The 22,880-nt window shown below is 45.5% G+C and overlaps 1 protein-coding gene across 1 annotated transcript in view; it reads right to left on the bottom strand.

Moving 5' to 3' along the window:
* Window positions 1–16,151, bottom strand: part of Gna13 (G protein subunit alpha 13) — a 39,470-nt gene extending 23,319 nt beyond the window's left edge. Inside the window, exons 1-2 of the mRNA XM_050164250.1 lie at window positions 15,696–16,151; window positions 13,147–13,373 (exon numbers count right to left, since the gene is read on the bottom strand). Coding sequence (XP_050020207.1) covers window positions 13,147–13,373; window positions 15,696–15,978 — 510 coding nt within the window. The 5' untranslated portion in view covers window positions 15,979–16,151. The remainder of the gene's footprint in view (window positions 1–13,146; window positions 13,374–15,695) is intronic.
* Window positions 16,152–22,880: the final 6,729 nt, after the last annotated feature.

Below are 22,880 nucleotides of genomic sequence, written 5' to 3'. Positions count from 1 at the left end.
ATGTGTGGAATGTTTCTTGATTAGTCTAGGAGGGCCCAGCCCACTAGAGGCAGTGCCACCCTGGAAAGGCTGTCCTGGGTAGTACAGGAGAGCAAACTGGGCAACCATGGCCCGCTTCATGCTGCTCCTGTCTCCAGGTTCCTTCCCTCAGGGACCGGCTATGCCCTGCATGCTAAAGTAAACCCTGTCATCCCCTATGTGTCCTATCCCAGCAAAACAGAAAGAAGCAAAGGACAGTGGGTAAAGGCACTAGTGTATCAAAGCCTGCCGACCAGAGCGCAGCCCATGCGTGGGCAGAATCAACGTCACAAGTTCTCCTCTGACCTCCATACAAGTGCCCCTCACACAAATGCTCACAGACCTCTTTTCACAAACACGTGTTTGTGTAAATGCTCTCTAATATGTGCACGCACACACGTACACACACACACAGGAAAAAAAAAATCACACTTTGCCACAACTAGAAGTCTTTGGTACTACATTTTTTTTTCTTTTTGCCATTTTCCAAAAATCAATGCCCTCCACTGCTGGCAAGCAAGCAGGAAGAAAGGGGAGAAAGGGGGAAACTTGCAACTTTCCAACATCCCCCACCCTGGGTCAATCTCCTGTGGTTTCCACGGGGACAGTGGTCAGAGGCTTCCTGATACCCCACAGACCCTATGGGAAGTTTGGCTCATCAAGGATATGCTACAAACCCCAAACTCAAACACTTCAGAATAATTAACACTAACTAATAAATGAGAAGCAGGTGACAGAAAAACCCAGACGGCTTCGCTCCTAGTTGAGCTCACATATTCCTAAGCTTTCTTGCCAACAGTGAAGTTCCACCCAGTCTATTTGTCTCATCCCTGAATCCTATCAGACAGCAAAGCAAGGCGACTTGAAAATATTTCAAATATTGCCGAATGTGCAAATTAGCTCAAAACGTATCTGATCACATCAGTTCCTGTCTCTAAATCACCATCTGGCTAATTCTGTTAGCACGAGAAGCAGAGAAGCATGGAACTGAGAACCAATCACAAATGGGCTATGGAGCTCCACAGCCTTGGGTTTGAATCATGAACAAAACTGCTTTCTCTGAGGTCCTTTCTAAGCTAAACCCAGCTACAAACAGAGCAGTGAACAACAGCACGAATCCTGCCAACTTGTACTCCTTCCTCTTCACTAGTATTGAGAACTCCAGCACAGCACACCAGCAATCCACCTGAGCTCTGGGCCCGCAACACACCAGCTACAGCAAGTACTCAGAGCATGCTTGATGAAGAACTGAAGGGCATCAGGTATACATTGACCACATTTCTGCCCCCACTTCTCTAAATGGGAGGGATCACATGTAAAACACTCCAGTACAGTTTCATTCATAGGTTCCATATCTACAGACCCAACCAACCCAAGTCTAAAATGCCAGGAAAAAAGGTTTCCATCTGGAGCCATGCATGGTGGTACACAGGACTGCAAATTAAGAGGCCAGCCTAGACTACATGGCAAAGCAAGAATTCCATGTGCACTGAACACACACTCTTTTCTTCTTGTCATTATTCCTAAAACAACAACAACGTGCAATAGCTGCTTCCACAGCATTACACTGTATGCAGCACTATTATGCCAGAGGCAATTTAAAGCACATGGCAGGTTGTACTTCGGTTATATGCAAATATTACACCATTTTATACCAGAGACTGCACATTAAGATTTTCCTATCTGAGGCGGTTACCAGACTCCTAAGGACATGAAGGAACAGCTGTAAAAAAAATGAGAAACTCTTCTGTATTTTTTGAGATCATGTTCTCTCATGTGGAAGTGCCAGGATTATGGGTCGGGGACTACCATGCCCAGTTTATGTGGTGCTGGGAATCAAAGCCTAGGCTTTGGGCATACTCAGTAAGTTCTCTACCAACTAAGCTATACGCAGAGCCCTTATCTGACCTATTAACTCATTTTTAACTCTCTCTGAGTGCAATTCAAAGATATTGGTTAATACAAGCACAATGTGCTTGAACTTTAAAAAGGTCTGAAAAACCACAACTTGCTAAGCCAGGTGTTTGAAAGTGCTGCAAAAGGGAAATGAGAGCAGTCAGCCGGGCTTCAAGTGAGTCTTCTCCACTTCCTCACCTCCCTTCCCTCCCCAGGCACGTCCAGTCTGGCCTCCCCTCCCCTCCCCATGTCACCTGCCAGCCAGAGCCTTCCTGCTACCAGCTTCCCCCTGTTCTGTCACAAAACACTTTCCAATCCCTGCAGCAGTTCTTCTCTTTTTTAAAAAAAAAAGTGTTTAGTTTGTTTAGTCTTACTATGTAACTAGGTGACTTCACAACAGGCAATCCTCCTGCCTCGACCTCCCAAGTGCTGTGCGACTACACTTCAGGACACTTCTCCTTTTCAGATGACTTCTGCCTCTGAACATTCTCAAAAGACGCCAAGGTTCCTTAGGGTAGCCCTCTGCTTGTACACCTTATATCCTGATAAATCACGTACAATGCAAACAGAAAGTTCACAAACTTCTCCAGTCCCAAACTCTACCCTGGACTCCAGACTCGTGTGTCAAACTGAGTCACTGCTCCTCCTGTAGCTCTCCCAGTCAGACTGCTACACCCAGCACAGGCCCAGCAGGGCTCTCCACACAACAGCCTCCCTGTCTTGCCAAGGTCCTCTGGTGGCTTCCCACTGCATTCAGATATCCCCAAGTTTGAACTACAGCCAGACAGAAACCAGCAGCCACCAGCCTCCTGCACCTGGTCAGGCCCCCTGCATGCTCTGCCCTCCACAACGGTGAACAAGTTTTCTGATGAGCAACCAGCTTTTCCAACTTCACACACGGACTCCTCCTTCTGCCTGAGGAACTCTTCCAGTTTCCCCCATGCCTGGCTGACATGCCTCTCATCCATGAAGTCTTAAATAAATGTCACCTCCTTAACCAGCGGTGGTGGCACATGCCTTTAATCCCAGCACTCGGGAGGCAGAGGCAGGTGGATGTCTGTGAGTCTGAGGTCAACCTGGTCTACTAGTTCCAGGACAGTCAGGCTATAAAGCTACAGAGAAACCCTGTCTCAAAAAAAGAAAAAAAAAAAAACAAACCCTTTTTTGAACCAAATTCTTGGTGTCTTCTTCCTTCCTAATGGTTTCATTTGGAGTACTGATCGTACGTATAAATATATATGTTTGCCTATTTACCATAATTAACTCCAATTAACATCTGTGACCAACAAAGAGATTATTTTTACTTGGTTCCCTCGCAAATAAGCCTGCAAAAAGATACCTGTCTCATCCATGGGTGTGCAATGGTGTGTGACTGGTAGCTGCCCCATCAATGACTGTGCAACGGCATGTGACTGTAAGCCTGCCAGGTGTGCTCACAGAACTGTTAGGAACCCTCTTACCCCGGGCTTTCCTAACCTCATCATCTTTTTTACATTTACTTTTTATGCTCCACATTTGAGGAAAGAAAACAGACTATAATGAAACTAGACAACTAAAAGTAATAACTCCATACCTTAATACCTGAGCGAACATGTGCACACACATACACACCGCATAAAACATCAGACATAAATATATTCCTATAAAAATTTAATTGTTATGAAATAAAACTTTTAAACCAGATTAAGAGCTCATAAATTAAGGTTAAAACTGAAGGAAATAAGTTTTACTTGCAAACATGGCAAATTAGCAATAGTCAAAGTAGCCAATCATTTGTGTAGCAAGATCTATAACTGAATTGGCTAAATCCCATCATTCATCTTAGACTTAAGTATGTGGCTTTGAACTCAGGACCTTACTCATACCAGGCAAATGTATGATATCTCCAGCCCATTGTTCAACATTTTTGATTAGGACAGTTAGTATTTTGTGCCTTTGCGAACATAGAGAATTTAATTATTTGGAATAAACATCATGTAAATGCCCACTGCCTCACTTGTCAGGTCTACTGCGGCAGTTAGCTGGGCAATCAAAAGCAAACTGCCCCCAGCGACGTGGGAACCGTGGGCAGCTGCTCATTTTAGTAATAGCCACAACTCTTTTTCTTAATAGCGAATGGATAACAAACTACACATCCTTCAGGCTGAAGGCTAAGCAAAAATCACATAATAATAGAAGGTGACAAATTCTCCCTATAATTTCTACCCTACTTAACACACAAAAACATTTTTAAGTTGGGAGAGCACACCTACAGTTCCAATTCCTGGAGACTGAAGCAGGATTCTAAGGTCAAGGCCGTTTGAATTTAGAAACAATCTAAGCACCGTGTGAGGGATGACTTGCACCTGTAATCCAACACCGGGGAGACTGAGGTAGGAGGACAGAGGCCAACCTGGGCTACCTAGTGAGCTCCAGTCCAGTCTGCACTGTAGAGTAAGACCCTGTCTCAAAAAGAAATGTAGTGAGATTCTGTCTCAAAGTAGAATGTAGAATAAAAAGCACTTGGGAGTCAGGCACAGTAGCTGAGAAAGGAGGTTTACAAGTTCTAGGCCAGGCAAGCCAGTGAGAGCCTCTCTCCAAAAAAACAAACAGACAGACACTAAGCATGTATTTCAGGGGTAGAGCACTTTGTCCATTGTGCTCGATGCTTCAGCTCAAGCCCTACCACCATAACAGATGATAGACAGACAGACAGAGGCAGGCAGGCAGACAGACAGACAGATAGACAGACAGATGATAGATAGACAAATGATTGATAGATAGACAGACAGACAGAGGCAGGCAGACAGACAACAGACAGATAGAGACAGAAAAAGGTTGGAGAGATGGTACAGCAATCAAGAGCATTGGCTGCTCTTCCTGAAGACCCAGGTTTGATTCCCAGCAACACAAATTGGCTCACAACCATCTGTAACTCCATTCCTATACCCTTTTCTGGCCTCCAAGGGCATCACGCAAGCATGTGCTATAAAGACGTACGTGCAGGCAAACCCTCCATGTGAATGAGTAGATAAATATCAGGTGTGGTGGTACATATCTGTATTCCCATCACTTGAGATGTGGAATCAGGAGGATTAGTTCAAGAACATCCTTGGCTACACAGTTCAAGGTCAGACTGAATTATATTAGCCCCTACCTGAAAACAAACAGCAGGGAGGTAGAGATGGAAGAAATTCAGAAGAAAAATTTTAGTTATTTTGGACTGGAAAGATGGCTCCACAGTTAAAAGCACTGGCGGCTCTCCCAGGTTCAATCTCCAGCACCCACATGGCGATTAATAACCATCCAGAGCTCCTATCCCAGGAGATCTGACACCCTATTTTGGCTTCCGTGTACACTGCATGTAAGTGGGCACAAACATACATGCAGGCAAGACACTCGTATTTTTAGAAGTTACTCAAAGACTAGAAAATAGTACCCCAGGGTGTTAAAAAACGACAGTCCCATACTCTACTTATTTTAGCTCTTTTTCTTCTTAAAAAAGAAATGTTCTAGTCAGGTGGTGGTGGTACACACCTTTAATCCCAGCACTCGGGAAGCAGAGGCAGGCGGATCTCTATGAGTTTGAGGCCAGCCTGGTCTACGAGAGCTAGTTCCAGGGCAGGCCCCAAAGCTACAGAGAAACCCTAACTCGAAGAAAAAAAAAAGGTCTTAGTAAATATAATTTTTCTGGTTCAAAGAACCCAAAACCTTTGAGGATGTAAAGACAGGATAATTTATTAATAAGACAGTTTTTGTTTATTAATACTTTTCTTTTGAGACACAGATTGTCTGCATAGACCTGGCTATCCTGGAACTAGCTCTGTAGGCCAGGCTGGCCTCGAACTCAGAGATCTGCTTAGCTCTGCCTCCTGAGTGCTGGGATTAAAGGTGTGCACCACCATCACCCAGGCATTAATACTGTCTTTAAACGCTGTCATCAAGAGCTATTTTCTTTTTGTTTAGGGAGAACAAATGTGGTATCTGTTTTTCTTTATCAAGACAAAGTAGAAATTCTCAATTAAACTAACTGGGTTTTTTACAGTTATTTTTGTACAAAACACTGTTTATCTCACAAAAATCCATAACACTTAAAACCATTTTTAACAGAGTATTTAAAAAATATAAATGTAGGATTTTTTTTAACCTTGGAAATGAAGGTTAATTACCCTCTGTAACCTGGGAAATCATGGGACCTCTGCCAAGCAGAGGAAATGACAGAGCAGGAAAGGGTACACTTCTCTGTGTGTGGACAGTCATAGAGAGGGGACAGAGACAAAGGGGAAAGGGAAGAGAGAGAAAGCATTCAGTGGGATGGCAAGCAGGGCACTGGCACCTGTTAGCACACTCCCAGCAGGAATAGGGATTTGAGCCCTTCTCCCTACCCAGCTAAAGCTATCAGGAACATGGTTTCCAAACTACTTAACTCTGGCTAGAAATTCCATTGTGAAAATGAGATCATGGTGACTCCGTTCATCAAAAGTCTATACAATGCTAAGAACGTCATTTTTATTTTCATTAATGGCTGATTACCTAAAATCTGAAACCCTCCAAAATACAAACTTTTAAAGTACTGACATGAAGCCACAAGTGGAAATTTCCATGTCTAGCATCATGTGACAAGTTCCAGTCAAAACACAGGCACACTTCTAAAAAACTATATAGTTACCTTCAGCTATGCAGGCAAAGTGTATAGGAAGTACAGGTGAAGTTTCACATGTAGGCTTGGCTTTCACCCTTACTATATGTATGCTAATAAAAAAGATGGAAAACCTAAAACCCCAATGTGTTTGATCTCAATAATTTCAGACAAGGGATATTAGACCTGAATTACACTTGTTTCTTTAGGATTAAAGAATTTATTTTTACAACCATTTACAAATATGTACCCAATGACAGTTCAGAACTGCCTATAACTTGAGTTTCAGAGGATCCAATGACCTCTTCTGATGTCTGTGGGTACCTACTTGGACATGGTATATACAATTTATACATAAACCCACACAGGCACACATAAATATTTTATCTGAAAACCAAGCAAAGTTCTATTAAAAGGCAGCAAGAGCCAATGTGCCAAAGAGCACCTCAGTTCCTTTGGATGTGTGGTCCTCGTGGAAATAAATAACATGATGTACCAAGAATGTAAGTCATACATTCTACTTTATTCAGATTCAGGACTGTTATGTTAGCAATCCAGTTCAGAATAGTAAGACCAATCAAAGTTTACAGTACTTCTTTTGACAGCTACTTATGTGCACATGGCATATAAGGAATATTAATGGATAGATAATATTAATAACACTGTCATTCATATTCAGCCAGGCACCATGCTATCATCTTACTTGGCTCATCCCCCATGTAATCCTCACAACAGATAATACATCCCATAGTCATGTGTATTCCATAGTCATGAAACCGATTGAGAGAGGCTGAGGAACTTGCCCTAGCTCACACCTAGAATGACAGTCAGGGAAGATTCTTGTTGACAAGCTATCTTGCTCTACGTTTAGCCCACCAGTCAGAAGCCACCTCAAAAAGTAAGGGATCACATTAAGGCCTATGTAAAAAGGTTTCATTCTTTGAAAGTGGTTAACTTTTTAACGAGTATGGGAAAGAAAAGCATAACGAAGTACATGGGCCGAGTGCTTGGACCACAAGGCAAAGTAAAACAGAGAAATTCTGCCCAAAGGATCTATGCCCATTACAGACACAATAAGGATGAGAAAGTTCATCCACTGCACTGATTCAGAAATCTTGAATTGGGCATGGTGCAATAAGCCTGTATTCCCTGCACTCAGGAGTCTGAGCAAGAGGATCACAGGGTACCCCAAACAAATAAACAAAAACTTGGATGCAGTTTTCCAAACGAAGACCAATTAAATGTGAAAGATTAACTACCATCACTATGATATATCGCCAACTTTAGCCAAGTCCACTAAAGTCCAGTCATCAAAACTATTTCCTTGATCTGTCAACCACTCTAATGCAGCTTTGCTCCTGTGGCTATAAAGTCTTCTGAAAAGCAGCATCTTGTAAAAAAATGCAGGCCTAATACAGACAGAGATAAACGGTATCATGAGGCTAGAACTAAGAATGAAGTATGTTCAAGCGAGGAAAGGAAAGTGACTATAAATCCAGAAATACAATTTTTAAAATTAGGTCATTTATGCTCATATACACACAGTATGGTCACATGACGTCTCTAAGAGCCTGTCCTGATACTCTTCTCCCCAAAGCAAAAGCAAATCCGGGAAACAGATACAAGTCAGGCAGTCTTCAGTGGCGTCTCCAGAAAAGACACCACCTTGGATGAGGATTCTTACCGCAATGAGCTTTAAGGAAGGGAAGCCTCAAACTGCCCCAAGATCATTTATGCAGTTAATGAACCACTCCAAGTAGGCAAGCTTACTATCAATGTCAGGTAAAAGTACGTCTGTCCTCACTCTAAGTTAGTTAACAAAACATTATGAACACTCAGAGTGTAAAAAAGGACATGTGAATATCACTGCAAAGCCAAACATAAACAAACCTTCCACATACTCAAAGCAACGCACTAGAACTCAACAGAAGCATGCTGGTCATTTGGGGCAAAGGGAATCCAAAAAAGGCTGGAAATGAGAGGAAAGACAACTGTTCCAGGGACATAATGCTTGAGTGCTTGCAGAAGGGTTCAGTGGCAGGGCAAGAAGTGATGGAGCAGGGATGAGCAGACAGGACTCCCACTTCGCAGTCTACTATCATTTACTAGGTCTGGGAACCAAAGTATCCAGGAACCTATGCCGAGCCTCAGACTTTCCCATCTATGAGCTGAGAACAAGGGCAAGTGTCTCATCACTGTCTGCTATGGTGGAATCAGGGGATAATTATGCAACAGTGACTTGAAAACTACCAACCGATTGTCCCAAACATTAAGGTACTAAACAATTAACTCTCTAGAAAATTAATAGCCACCCCCAGCTTGTTTAAGCTGAAGCCGATTTGTAAAGAAGAACGGGAACAGTCCACCCAGGAAGTGCCTGAACTGTGTTTTCTTTAAAGTGAGCTCATAAACTTTTGTCTTGGATTAGGTCCACCACGAAGCACAGTTCTGAAACTAAAGCCCAATTATAACTAAACTAGTCATAGCGAGACTTTCCTATTTAATAAACACATTAGCAGCAGCACCAACTACTTAGCAGTAACTGTTTTCTGTCAGAGTGATGGTGAAGGCACAGTACTACCCTTTAAAGAGTCAAGGGCCCAGGCATACCCTGGGGTCTCTGGTTCTTTTCCCCTGGCCCTGTTCAGGGTCTCCAATAGAACCCTTGAACTCTCTATACAGCCTACACTGGTTTTCAAATCAAGATCCTCCTGCTTCAGCCTGGCCTCAATCACCTTTTAAAGCAAATCCAAATTTGTGTTAAAGAATAAACAAAAGACTCAGATGGTATTCTGTGTCTAATAAGTGCTGCAGTGCAAGCAAAAATATTTTACCAACCAAAACACAAGTTTCTAAGCTTTACTTAGTTGACTAAGTGACATTCAGCTCCCTTTTACAGGCCACTCATGTAGCAAAATACTTTGCTACATAGACTGCAGGACATTTTGTCTCCATCAATAACCGTATCAGCGTAGAGAAGTAACAAACTGTACCATCTGAGCAAGAAAACTCAAGCCCCCCTGAAGGGACAATGATTGATTAACAAGAACAGTTTTGATTTCAAGAGCGGCAAGGGCAGACTGGCCATTACAGGAAACTGTACTAATGCTGACAAAGCTAAACTGTTTACAGAAACTAGGAAGCTGTCCCCTGCTCCTCCCACTGTCACACACCCGGCCCTGTCCTCTATGGCCAGTGCTGCTTACACTGCTTAACTGTAACTGCAAGCTGAACTAAGAGACCAGTGGGCGGTGACCCCAGGCATTTTGTCAGTCTGACTGTGTTGCCAGCTGTACCATACCCAGCCAGTCCTCCACCCAGCCAACTCACCTAGGCTGTCATCCACATTCTAAGTGCCCTAGCCACTGTCATCGTAGAAGTGTTTCAAAGGACAAGATTTGTCATAAGCACAGTGATAGGCAACCATGAACTGACAGCCAAGGTTCAGTGTAAGTAGCTAAGAGACCACCTCTTCCAACATACTACCCTCGATGTGTTAGCACCTGACATCTGGACAACAATGTGATTCTAGGACGTTTCTTTTCCACATAAGCTATTTAGTTTACCCACAATGGAAACTAACCAGAAAAGGAAATGCTTGACGTGAGAATTTTGGAAAAAAAAAATCCTATTAGCACCCAAAATTACAACTAATAAATGAGCGGTCTGCTGCAGCATTGCTACCGTTTTCCTTGTCTGAAAACCAAGAGGTACTCACTCAGCTTAAGCAAAATGTAAGATATGAAAGGATCTCTAAAAATGTCAGTAATTTTTCTCATTTCAATTTGCAGTAAGAAGTCTAATACAATCAACCAATGGCTAAAATGAAAAACCTTTAAAAGATCTTTATTTATTTTAATTATTTGTTGAGGAGGGGAACAGTTCAAGTATGGTGGCTCACAATCATTTGTAACTCTGGTTCTAGGAAGTTCAATATCCTCTTCTGACCGCCATAGGCACTAAGCATATATGCAAGCAAAACACACATAAAATAATAATAATAAAAAAAATTTTAAATTTCAATTAAAAATATTTTAAAATCTGATTATACCATTGCTCTAAATGAAGGAACAGCTAATGAGCACACATGACCCAGAAAAATCCTGGCAGGAGAACAATATAAAGAGAGCTAGGGAAGTGGAAAATCAGGACACATGGGAATCAAGAGGTTATAGGGTATGTCCTGCTGCCTATCAATTATACTGTTGAAATCACAGTTGAGCTAGCTGGAGCCTTTACCCACAACAGGCATGTTCTAGCAGCAGAGGAACTATCAGAGTCCTCTGAGTTTCAACAAGACGACTTCTGGAGTCTGCGAGGAATAACGGAGAAGGGGGCGTGTACATCCTAAGTTACAGAGGAGAAAAGACAGCACCAGGGGTAGGCAGGATGGGGGAAGGCACTGATGGTGCCTCTGGGGAAGGGTTTAAATTAGCAGCATGCTTTCTTAGTGCCAGACACCACAGCCCACTAAAAAAACTACAATAATCAAGTGCCTACCACGGGCCAGATACTACTGACAGTGCTGGAAACACACTCAGGTGAGAAATCCTCGCCTCCAGCTTACCAGTAGATCTCGCTTTATTCTCATTTCTTGTGCCTCTACTCTTTATCAGAGAAAAAAAGTATTTTTGGAACCCGCCTTCCCCTGTCGTTGATAGCATTCTTCTACTGAAATATTAGCTGGGTCAAGTCAAGAATACAGAGGTCTTCATTCTGAGTGGTTCTGTTTGCTCTCCGATAAATAAAACACATACATGTGCCTTTCTCAACAATGACACAGACCCTGATATGATAATAAGATGTGAGAGCACAGACTGAAACTGTGACATCCTAACTTCCTTCCATTAGATAGGCCTCGGACAATCGAGAGGGAAAGAACAGATACACTGTTGCTCCTTTATTCATTCAGGGTGTACTGACTGCTTACTGTGGAGCTGGCTGCTTCTTCCCTGGCCTTGGGAAGATAAACATCTGAGAAAACAGTGGAAAGTGTGTCTATCGAGAAAATAAACCAAGAAGGATAATAAGCTGCCCTTAAACAGGAGGGTGGTAGAAGGGAGCAATGAGAAAGAATATGTGGAGAGCAAGCAAGTCTACAGAAAATACAATGACAACAGGGACCAAAGGTCAAAAATAACCAGAAATCTGGTGACTTGATGAATTCATCCTTTTTGATGTATAATGCTGCCGGATGCTCAATACATGAATTAGAAATGATGTATACAGGAATGAACTGTCCTAGCCAGCACATAGCATATGCTACACTAAGGATGTAAGACATGGGTTTTGTAAAAAAAGTATCATAAACCTTTCTTGTAACTTTTCTAGACTAGCCTGGACTGTACCAAGGAAGACTGTTGCTGTGCATCCTTGCCTAGCCACACCCTTGGGAGTACCTCGAACGTCAGCGACATACATCCTCAAACAATTTCCCAGGCAGTTTTACTTTTAACTGTCACTTTAATTATATTACAGGAAAGCACTTCAGATCTGAACTATCTCTAAACTGTGCACTGGCTACTGCCGATGGAATTTGGCAAACAGAACCAAATACGATCAAAGTGCTCACAATTAAATTATAAAACATTTGGTTAAAAATTTTGCCTCAATTCTTGGTTTTGTGTTTTTGAAGTCAGGGCCTTGCTGTGTCACCCAGGCTGGCCTGGAGCTTATGATTCTTCTGCTTCTCATTTACAAAGAGCTAAGAACATAGGTATGAGCCATCCCCAAACATGCTGTATCTTTAACTTTGGCTTAGATCCTTCTTTCCTACCCTTCAATAGTGCATAAAAGCTATGAAATATTTCATAATCTATTTTAAGATAAAGGAGGAAAAATAAATGGAAATTATTTCCCATGTAAAACAAGAGCACAGAAACAATATTTCCTTTCTTATAAAATATTTATTATAGAGTATTTACTGTTAAAAGTTTAGTCTCTCAGCTGGGCATGGGGACTCATGCCCGTAATCCTAGCACTTAGGAGCCAGAGAAGTAAGAGTCACTGTAAATTTAAGGCCAGCCCAGTCTACAAAGCAAAGAGGAAAAAAGGTTCTCATCTCTTTATATCAAACTTATCTCTGTTATAAAATAAGAACCTCAGAGGCTAAATGGCACATACAAACAACTAGACTCACTCATAGGACTTATTTTAAAAAGAAAGGTCATCAGAAAGTCATTATGACTTTACGTCCTAGCCAGTATAATAGCTTCATTAAATCTATAGAGTGGACCATAGTTTTTAATCTTGCTTAATAAAAAGCACACACAGCAAACCAACATTTGAGGCTACATTGTTTACCTAACAGATTACACTGTGGAAGTCTGTAAGAGGTGCTAAACCAGACATTACTAAAAGTCATTTAATAAAAGTACCCTTCAGAGCGAGGGTGGCTCTGCAGGTAGAGGCATCTGTCACCAAGCCTGAGAACCTGAGGTTTATGTCCATAACCTACACGCTAGAGGAGAACCAACTCCCACAGGTTGTCCTCTGACATCTACATGTGTACTATGGCATGCAGATGCCCTCCCTCACATAAATAAATAAACACACACACACACACACACACACACACCAGAAATAGACACATTTTAGGGAAGGGCATGTCTTACCAGCTGGAACTCCCGGCGCCGGTCGTAGGCATTCTGTATGCCACTGTCTTCCCACAGGGCTTTTATAGCGGGAAGGTACTGCAGGAAAACTCGAGTTTCCACCATCCCCTGGGCAGCCATGGGGGCACGGGTATCAAATGCCATCAACTTGTCGCCATGGAGCTGGTTTTTGTTATCTCCCCAGGGAATATGAAGCTTCTCTCGGGCATCTACCAGCACCCTCATACCTTTGTTTAAAAAGAGAAAAAGACAAATGAGGAAGAGTCATTAAGATACCATCAGGATCTTTGACCCCTGCGTTATTCAGTATTGGTTCCTTAAATTTTTTTTAGCTATTACAGAAGCCCCACTTCCAAAATGGAGACCAGAAACAGAACCTTTATCTTCTCAGAAGTTTAAAAAACGTTTGTTTGCTGTCTTAAAATTATAAGCCTTGGAAAGTAATATCACTAACAAAAATCACTCTTTCGGAAGGATTTTAATACACTGCAATCATAAAACCACTTCTGGAGTGGAAGACAGTCAAAATCAGAGACGGAAAAGTAAATACTGCGGCCTAGCCCCAAGTCCAGGCTCAAGACAGCCTGGCACAGGCCAAGACCTATTCGCTGTGCAGACAGGGTCCTGCAGCTCCTACCCACACGGTCTTCTATGACACACTTAGAGCCTCCCACGACCATGCCTCAAATCAGTACAGCCATCTGCTGGCTTTTCAGGAGTCTAATAGGAAAACCAATCGCAAGACGATACACAAACAGGGGCTTCCACTTACTCAGGTCAGTTCGCACTCAATACTATCACTAAACTGTTACTTCTGTCTTAGTCTATTAGGAAGTCATTTCTTTGGATACTGAAAAAAAAAAAAAACCCAAACTGTTTTGCTTTCAGTTTTCTGACCATAACCAACTCAAGAAAATAAGATGCCTAGCTAGACTTAAACTTGATCACACAATAATGCTCAAAGTAGTTCTTAGGCCCAGTGTCTATCAAAAACCAGGTGTTTACCTTACCCACAGTGAATACCTGAGTCCATTCATTAACATAATTCTTTAAGTTCAACTGCAGCAGGATACAAAGGTACCTTCAATTATGGACTAGCAAGGTACAGTTTACAGCCTTAGAAGAGACCTTAATTAGTTTTGTGCTAAACATTAAGGCAGACTAAATACAACCCAACCATCCTTTACAGTTTAACTGCAGAGATACATGGCAAAGAGCCATGGACTGTGAGCTCTTGGTCCAGCCTTCTCCCCTCATTGCCCTACAATGCCCCCCTCTCTAGCTCTTCCCCCAATCGAAATCCTGAAGGAGTTAGGACATGAAGGGGCTTGCTTTATGTACTTCCTGAACAACAAAAACCCACTTTAAAGAAAAAAAAAAAAAACAGCCACATAACAACCTGAAAAGACCTACAATCTTAAAGTTTGTTTCCAAGTCCGAGATAAAATAGGGTGACTCCTTAATCACACAAAACATCAGGCACTGTACCTCAACTTTGCCGATGTCTTTTATGTAGAAGATACTTGTCACCAAAGAAAGGTGTCATTTTAAATGACAAAATAAAAGCCACCTCCATGGCTTCGTTGAATGATAAAAAAGGCTTCGTGTCTTTTTCAAAGAGGAACAATATTTTAATTTTAAAATACTGTCAAATAGAACTTGTAAAGTCCATGATTCAACACTACCCATATTCACTACCTCCTGTATGGTCTCCTACGACTTTTAAGCCAGAGTCTTTGCATTAAACTCACATTCATTTAAGTATTAGAAATGATGCCTTTTTTTTCTCTTGTCCCAAGTTATTAAGCAAAAAAAAAAAAGATAGAAAGAAAGTGTGCAACATGTTGAACTGTGATTACAAACATCCTGTATCACTGGAGGGGGGGATAAAACCACTCGCGCTGATAATTTTTTTTTTAAAGGCTTTCCTGATGCCAGTTCAGTAAACGCAGCACCCTTGAGTTTCATACTCTTGCCCCAAAAGGCCCCAGAGGCTGTCACTCTATGCCCTTGACAAGAGTCTCAGGGCAAAAAAAAAAAAAAAAAAGTTTCCTCACTGCGACCGTTCCAGAACTTGCTTAACTCAAGAGGTGGCCTAGGAAGCCTAGAGCTGGAAGGGTATCCGACCCAGTTACTAGGGTCACCCACCAGGGACGGGAGATGAGGGAAGGAATGGGAGTGTAGGACCTGGGACTGCTGATGGATGGGTAGTCCGGTGTGCAGGGAGGACACAAGTCGCCCAGCTGCCCGGAGTCACCCTGCTCGCCGCACTTCCCTCTCGGAGGGGGCGAGGCCAGCGGCGGGGTGCGGGGCCGATCGTGACCCACACTGGGGTAGCACGGGGGACAGCGGGGCGTCCCGGATCGGAAGAACCAGGGCGCAGCGGCGCACAGGACGGTGCCCGAGGCGCGCCCACCCGGTCGCTCGCTCGCCCGACCGATCTGGTCCGGTCCAGTCTCCACAGACTCGGGACTGGCGGGTGAGGGCGGTGCCCGGGCCCCCGCTCCCCAGGGGTCCCCGGGTCCCCGAGCCCCGCCGCGTCCCCGCACCTTTGATCACGTTGCTGTAGATGGTGGGGCGGAACTCCTCGCGCGCGCGCTGGTCGAAGTCCTGGCCGTGGATGATCCGCATCTGCTTCAGGAAGGTGGACTTGCCGCTCTCACCCGCACCCAGCAGCAGGATCTTCACCAGCCGCTTCACGTAGGTCTTCTCCCGCGACAGGCATTTGTCGATCTCCTTGGACTTGCGCTGCTGCTCGGCCTCGCCGTTCGTCAACACGCAGCCCGGGAAGCACACGGACAGCACGGAGCGCGACGGCAGGAAGTCCGCCATCTTGCCGCCGCCGCCGCCTCGGCGGGCCCCTGCGGCTCCTCCACCTCCTCCTCCGGCAGCGAGTGGCTCCGGCAAGGCGGCTGGAGGGCGGGGAGCGCAGCGGCGGCCCGAGCGCGCCCGGGGAGGGAGGGAACCCGAGGACTGACTCGCCAGGGCGGGCCGCCGGCCGGGGGAGGGTGGGAGGGTGGGAGGGTGGGAAGGCGGGCCCAGGGAGGGGCGGCGGCCCTCCCGGGCGTGCGCGCGCCCGCTGCCTGCCGGACACGCGCACGCCGGGCACGCAGCGCTGGGGAGGCCGGCGCGCGTCACGCGCTGGCGGGGGAGGCTGCGGCCGGGGGCGCGCGCGGAGAGCTTTGGAGCCCGGGGTCACGTGGGCCGGGCTGGGCGCGCGCCTGCGGATCCCGAGTTTCTGTTTCCCTTTAGTGCAGTCGCTTCCCGCGCCCCTCGAGGCGAGTAAAGCCGGTGCTGTCACCTCTTGGCGCCCCGTTTTGAGACCATTGGCTGGGACATTGCCGCACCGACCAGCTCAAGCCTGGAAGGTTCCTCAGTGCCTCTTACATTTTGATTACCCCCCCCCGCCCCCTTTTTTAAACTCTTGAGACAGGATCTCATCCTAGAGCAAAGACTGGCTTAAACTTGTGGCAATCCTCCTGCCTCAGCCTCCCTCTCCGCTGCTGGGATTTCAGGCAAGCGCTTTAATCCAAGCTGACGCATTTAATTGGTAGCGACTCCCTCGTCATTCTACCACCCTGAGTCCAGAAGGCTAACTAGATGTCAGATGTCTTATTGATTAACACCCCCGCTCTAGCGATTCAGGGCGCTATTGATTCCTGTCCTGGTCTGAGGAGAGTTGGGGCTGATGTTCATGTGACAGATGTGTTAGGAAGTGCGCTGGTGGCTGGCTCACTCACTAATGCGGATCCCACTCGAGCGCATTTATGACTTGGGTCCTGCCGGCTGAGGTCAGTGGACGGTGGAAAGGGTGAGGTCATGTTGAAAAATCCCCCTAAACCGGACACTGTGATGCACGTTCTTCCCAAGGAAGCAGATAAGCGAGCGGCCTCGGACTGCAGCAGGCACATTTTAGGTTTCCTGCCCGATTACAGAGGATATGACTAGCAAGAGACGCTCTTTTTCTGTCGTAACAGCAGATCGGGCCAGGACACCTGAAAAGACTCCTGAAGACACACGTGACAAATGACAGCTGCGTTGCCTGAGAGACGGTGTAGCAAGGCCCTCGGAAGCCAGCTTCTTCTTTCTCTGTCAGTTTCAAAGGGGAAAGGCGGTGGATGCCTGTCTGGTTTTGTCTCAATTTTTTTTTTTTTTTTGCTCCTGGTTTTGGCCTCGTGCAGCTGGCGAACTTCCTGTGTGTTAGGGAGCCAGGGGTAAGAGGTCAGCCCAGTGAGAGGCCTGAGCGCAAGTTTAAACTTAAAAACCAACACGAAGTCAATCAGTTACTGTCATTTGGGTTGGTGACGGAGAAGAAGCTCAGGACTCAGGACACCGGCTGCAGTAAACAATACCTGGAGTGGACTTTATCTCCGGCTACACCCACCCAAACTAGAGCGTGACCCTGAACCTACGGAGTAGAGCATCTGCAAAGGGGCCTCAGCGCACGTCTAGCATCCACGAATTGCTAGGGTCAGGCCTAACGTGAGACAATAGCCTGTCGTGAATGAATAATGGCTATAAAGCCTCGACCACCGTTAGGGACGCCCTGTTCTAGAGCCAGGGGGGAAAAATAGTAGCTTCCACCCAGGGACAAGCAGGTAGTGCGAAGCCCCCCAGTTACCTCCAGCTTCTAATATAAAGTCTTTTGCAAAAACCGAGAAGGGAAACATGTCTGTTAGATTAACCATCTTCATTTTCCTGAGGTGTGCACAACATAATGGAAAAGCAAGGATGCCTAGGAGGCAGGAAGGGATTCCGGCCCGGCCAGTTCTTGTTGGGACATGTAAGTACAGCAGAGAAGCTGTTCACAGTCCCAAGTGGAACCTTGCCTTGGAACAAATTTGGCTTGTTGAGCCTGGCTGCTCTAACCAGCATTTCTGAAAAGAAACCCTTAAAGCCTGGCTTGGGGTTTGGCTGCCACTCGTAACTGGTGATCAAGATACTTTGTAAATCATAAACATGAAAGTGAGTCCGTTTAGTGGTTCTTCAAAAGTTAAACATAGAATTGCCACGTGATCCAGTAGTTCCACGCCTAGGTATGTATCCTAGGTATGTGTGTATCCTAGGGTATGCCTGAACGCTGCTCAGGCAAAAACTTGGGCATCCGTGTTCATAGCAGCGTTGTTAAGAATAACAACGAAATTAACGAATGAAATTTAAACGACCCAAATGCTCCTTGATGAATGAATGGACAAACAAAATGGGATCCATTCAAGCAATAGATTGTGCAGTGCTAAACAGGGTGACAGTGTTGATAGAGGTGGCTCAGGGTTTAAAGTGCCCGTTGTCCAATCACGAGGCCTGTAGTTCCAATCCCCCAGAGCCCATGAAAATGCCAGGTGGGCATGGTGGCTTGGAAGCCAGAGACAGGATTCCAGAGCAAGCTGGCTAGCTAGACGTGTCAAATCAGCATGCTCTGGGGCCAAGTGAGAGAACCTGCCTCGAGGGATAAAGTACACTCACATGCACACACATGTGCCCATGCACACACGGTGTGGGGGGGAGGGGGACACAGCGACACTGACGTATGTTACAAGAATGACTTTGAAAACATTAGCTTTAGCGTGGGAGGCTCATACTGTATCCCCTGGTTTCTGTGAAATGTCCAGACGAGGCAAACCTACAGAAATAGCATAGCAGTAGCTGCGCGGGGTGGGGGGTGGGGGGGTTGGAGGGAGTTGGGGGGATTGCTAGGCAGAGAAGAAAGGGAGGGAGTGCTTAATAGATTGTTTCCTTTGAGGGTGATGAAAGTGTTTGGAAACCAGATAATGGTGTTGGTGACAGAACACTGGGAATGAACCCATGGCTGAACAGCATATGTGAAGACGGCCAAATGATGGTTCTATATGTTAGGCGAATCTTGCTTACCACAGAAGAAGAAAAAGCAAACTAAGAAAGAGCTATTTTACGTAAATGTTATCTGGCATCATTTGACACTGAAGTTATGAAAGTGCCCTCGTGTGTAACATTCATGAATGAAAGGGCCATTGTGTAACCTCTAATGAATGAAAATGCTACGGGGTGCAACCTGTCATGAATGGAGGTGCCATTGTGTTTAAATACAGTTTAAGAGATTGACAGCAGACGCGGCTGCCTCCACTTACTCTGTCATGGCATTGGTGGGATTTTCAGTTAAGTTTTTCCTAAAGAAAAATAAAATAGCCTAGCTTCTAAGGGAGGGCCGAGTCTCCCTGTGTGAACTGAACCCTCTGGATGCTGTCTCTAACAGGTCCAAATGTTAATTTGCTGGGAAGGTTGCTATCATGGCCAGCCAGTTAATCCATATGCAAAAGAGTGGTTTATGGTTTAGGCCAGCCCTGTCCCCCAAGCTGGGTTGTGGTGATAGGAACCCTTGAGCAGTTGTGGTGTTCTTTCTGGAAGGTCAAAGTTTAGAGGCAAGATGAAGGAGCCCTTCCCCACCTGCTGTCTTCCTCGAATCGACGCGTAGTCTCTCTCTGGGAGCTGAAAAGCTCCTGTTTTGTAGTCCTGGTTTATTTTTAATTTTTAAAAAACGGTATTACTTAGCTTATTTACCAGTCTTTGTGCCAAATAACTTTGGCCTGTTTACAAAAATCAGGATTATCCCCAAAGGACAAAAAAATGTGTCACCCTCAGACATATTCAAAAGAATGTGCCAGAGGCTCCAGGACCAGTTCCAAAGAGCAGTTAAAAAAAAAAAAAAAAAGAAGAAGAAAGGTCTTTCATTTGAATGATGGGAAATATAATTTAAATAAATGCATTGCCTGCCAAGGTGACTACTTACTAGTCAAAGTGGGGCAACACCCATTTAGAAGTGTTTATTTAAAAATCAGTCACATCACCGGATAGTTAGGCCTTGAGTTAATTTTCTAATGGGGACAATGACACATCCAGCACTCGCCTGGCTCGACTCTGCTATCTCACCCTTAGTCTAAAATAGATGGATTGTGATCTTTCCTTACAGATAAAGCAGGAGTGAGTTCTCTTCTGTATCCTTCTCCCTTCCAGGGAGGGAGAGGAATAGGGAATTCCTAACTATGCTTCCCTCCCCACCGGCCCAAAAACACAAGCCTTGCAGTGTGCAGTGTTTAAAATGCCTGCAAGCACTCTGACCTACTTTATCTCATTCACTCCTCACAATGGCCTGACTAGGAACACCCGGCCCCAGCCTCACGCTCTTTGGCCACTGCACCGAGCTGCCAGGAGGAAAAGCTTAAAGGACTCCCTCAAACTTCGGCAGCCAATGGCAGAGCCTGCCAGAACTGGAGGCACCCTATTTTGATTGGAGGGGGAAGGGAGGGCGTGAGACAGGGTCTCTTGCAGCACAAGCTGATCTTGAGCTTTTTTGTTGTTGTTGTTGTTGTTGTTATTTTGACTAATTGATTAAAATAAACTTTTAATTGCTTGTATATGTATGAGTGCTTTGCCTGCGTGTGCGTACGTGCTGTACATGCGTGCCTGGTGCCTGAGGAAGCCAGAAAGGTCACTGGATCCTCTGGAACTGGAGTTATACGTGGTCGTGACCCACCATGTGGGTGCTGGGAACTGAACCTGGGTCCTCTCCAAGAGCAAGAGGGGCTCTTAACTGCTGCACCATCTCCACCTCCTTATATGTGTATTCTGAGACAGGGTTTCATGTGATGTAGCACAGGCTGGTCTTGAACCCTGTGTGTAGCCGAGGATGGTTTTGAATGTCTTCCATTGTCTGTATTGCATGCACACACATGTACAGGTGTGCACAGCTGTGCTTGCGTATGTAAAGACCAGAGGAGGACTTTGGCTGTTTTGTTCCATGGCTCTCCACCTTATTCCCTTGATCCCTTGAGACAGGGTCTCCTACTGAGCCTGGAGCTAGGCTAGCAGCCAGTAAACCCCTACTTTTTAACGTGGGTGCTGGGGACTCAAACTCTGGTCCTCATGCTTGTACAGTGAGCCCCCCCCCCCACTGAGCCATCTCCCCGGCCTCTGGTCTTGAACTCTTTACCCCCGAAAGCTGGGGTCACAGATATGAGCTGCTATGTGTAGGCCCTATTTTGACTCTTACCACAGTGCTCTCCGGTACAACCAGACAACCCTAACGCTCGGGAATCCCTGGCTGTGTGAAGCTCAAGCCTAAAGACAAGAAGTCAACTGTGTTTAGCTTTGAGGCACTGTGGTGTTCTCTAGTTTTGTTTGTGGGTCGGTCTGTCTGTTTTTCCAGCCCCTTCCAGGCTGGCTGCCATCTTGAACTTCTCCAGCTGTTAGACCGATTCTAGTAAAGCGTTCCCTACTTTGAGCTCAGGCTCTGGTTGTAAAATGTTCCAGGTGGCTGGTGGGGGGTGAGGGGAGGAAGGGAAGCAGAGCTTATGGCAATATTTACCTGGGATGTAAACCCCATATGTTATTCACTCCGCGTGAGCTAGATCTAAAAAGGCAATGTTTCTGTTTCGGTAATGCAATTTGATGTGGCCCTTCCCAGAATAAGCCTCTCATGTGGAAAGACTCATATGAAACTAGACATGTGGAATTGAATGGTGGGTGATTTTGTTTGTTGTTGTTAATAACGGAAAACATGAGTTTAATGCTTGGGTGTATTTTTCTCAGCCTCCAAAGAAACATCCACGAGCTGCTGATGACCAGCTGAAACCTCAGCTCATCCTCCATCAGGGGCTGGTACTATTCAAAGGCCTGCATCCGTGTCCACAGACACGGCCATGTACAGGCTACCGGTTCATACAGCACCACACATAGCCCCGTGCACACACTGATACTCTTTTCAGAGTCCCCCAAACATGCCACTTGCTCAGTCTCATTTATGTTCCCCCACCACTTTGTGTGTGTATGTATGGAGGGGTACAGGCACACACACCCCTGGATAAGCAAACAGAGGCCAGAGAAGGATGTCAAGACAAGTTCTCACTGAAGCAGAAGTTCCCCATTTCATCTAGACTGAGACCCAGACAGCCACTCTCTTTGTCCCCTGAGGGTTATCGGCAACTCAGTGATGCCCAGCTTTTTTTGACATGGGTGCTATAGACTGAAACTCATTCTTTTTTTTTTTTTAATTTATTTATTTAATTATGTGTACAGCATTTCTTCCATGTGTGCCCACAAGCCAGAAGGGGGCACCAGGTCTCATTATAGATGGCTGTGAGCCACCATGTGGTTGCTGGGAATTGAACTCAGGACCTCTGGAAGAGCAGTCAGTGCTCTTAACCACTGAACCATCTCTCCAGCCCCCTGAAACTCATTCTTGCAGAGCAAACACTCCTGCTCGCAGAGCCATCTCCCCAACCATCCCCCACTTTCCCCTCCTTGAAACAGGGTCTTACGCTGGAGCCCATACTTGAAATCAATTCTTCCACCTCTGCCACCTGAGTGTGCACTAGGTGAGTGCCTCCATGCCTGCTTCTCCTGTCACTTTGAAAGAGGAGAGGTTCTTGTTTTCTGGACAGAAACAAAAATCATTTAAACACCAGTTCTGCTTCCCAAGGGAACTTTGAATCTGCTCCCCATTGGGTGGCAGCAGCTTTCCCATGGAACCCTGGGTTAGCAGGCTCGGACCTGCCACTCCTGGCAGCCACTCTCCCGTGGCTGGCTGGCAGGCTCAGTTTTCAGGTATTGTCACATGTCACAGCCTGCTAATCTGGCCTTTGCCTCACTGAAAAATGCCGAGAAGGACTACGTCAGCTGGCTGTTTGTCACACAGCCATAAAGGCCCATCCAGGGGTGCCGAGAAGTGGTTCACGTGGCTTTTGTCTGCCTGTAACAAGGCT

This window comes from Alexandromys fortis, unplaced genomic scaffold (assembly GCF_014885135.2).
Source record: "Alexandromys fortis isolate MF-2015 unplaced genomic scaffold, M_Fortis_MF-2015_v1.1 scaffold_156, whole genome shotgun sequence".
Lineage (NCBI taxonomy): Eukaryota > Metazoa > Chordata > Mammalia > Rodentia > Cricetidae > Alexandromys > Alexandromys fortis.
This window is presented reverse-complemented; position numbering and strand designations above follow the sequence as displayed.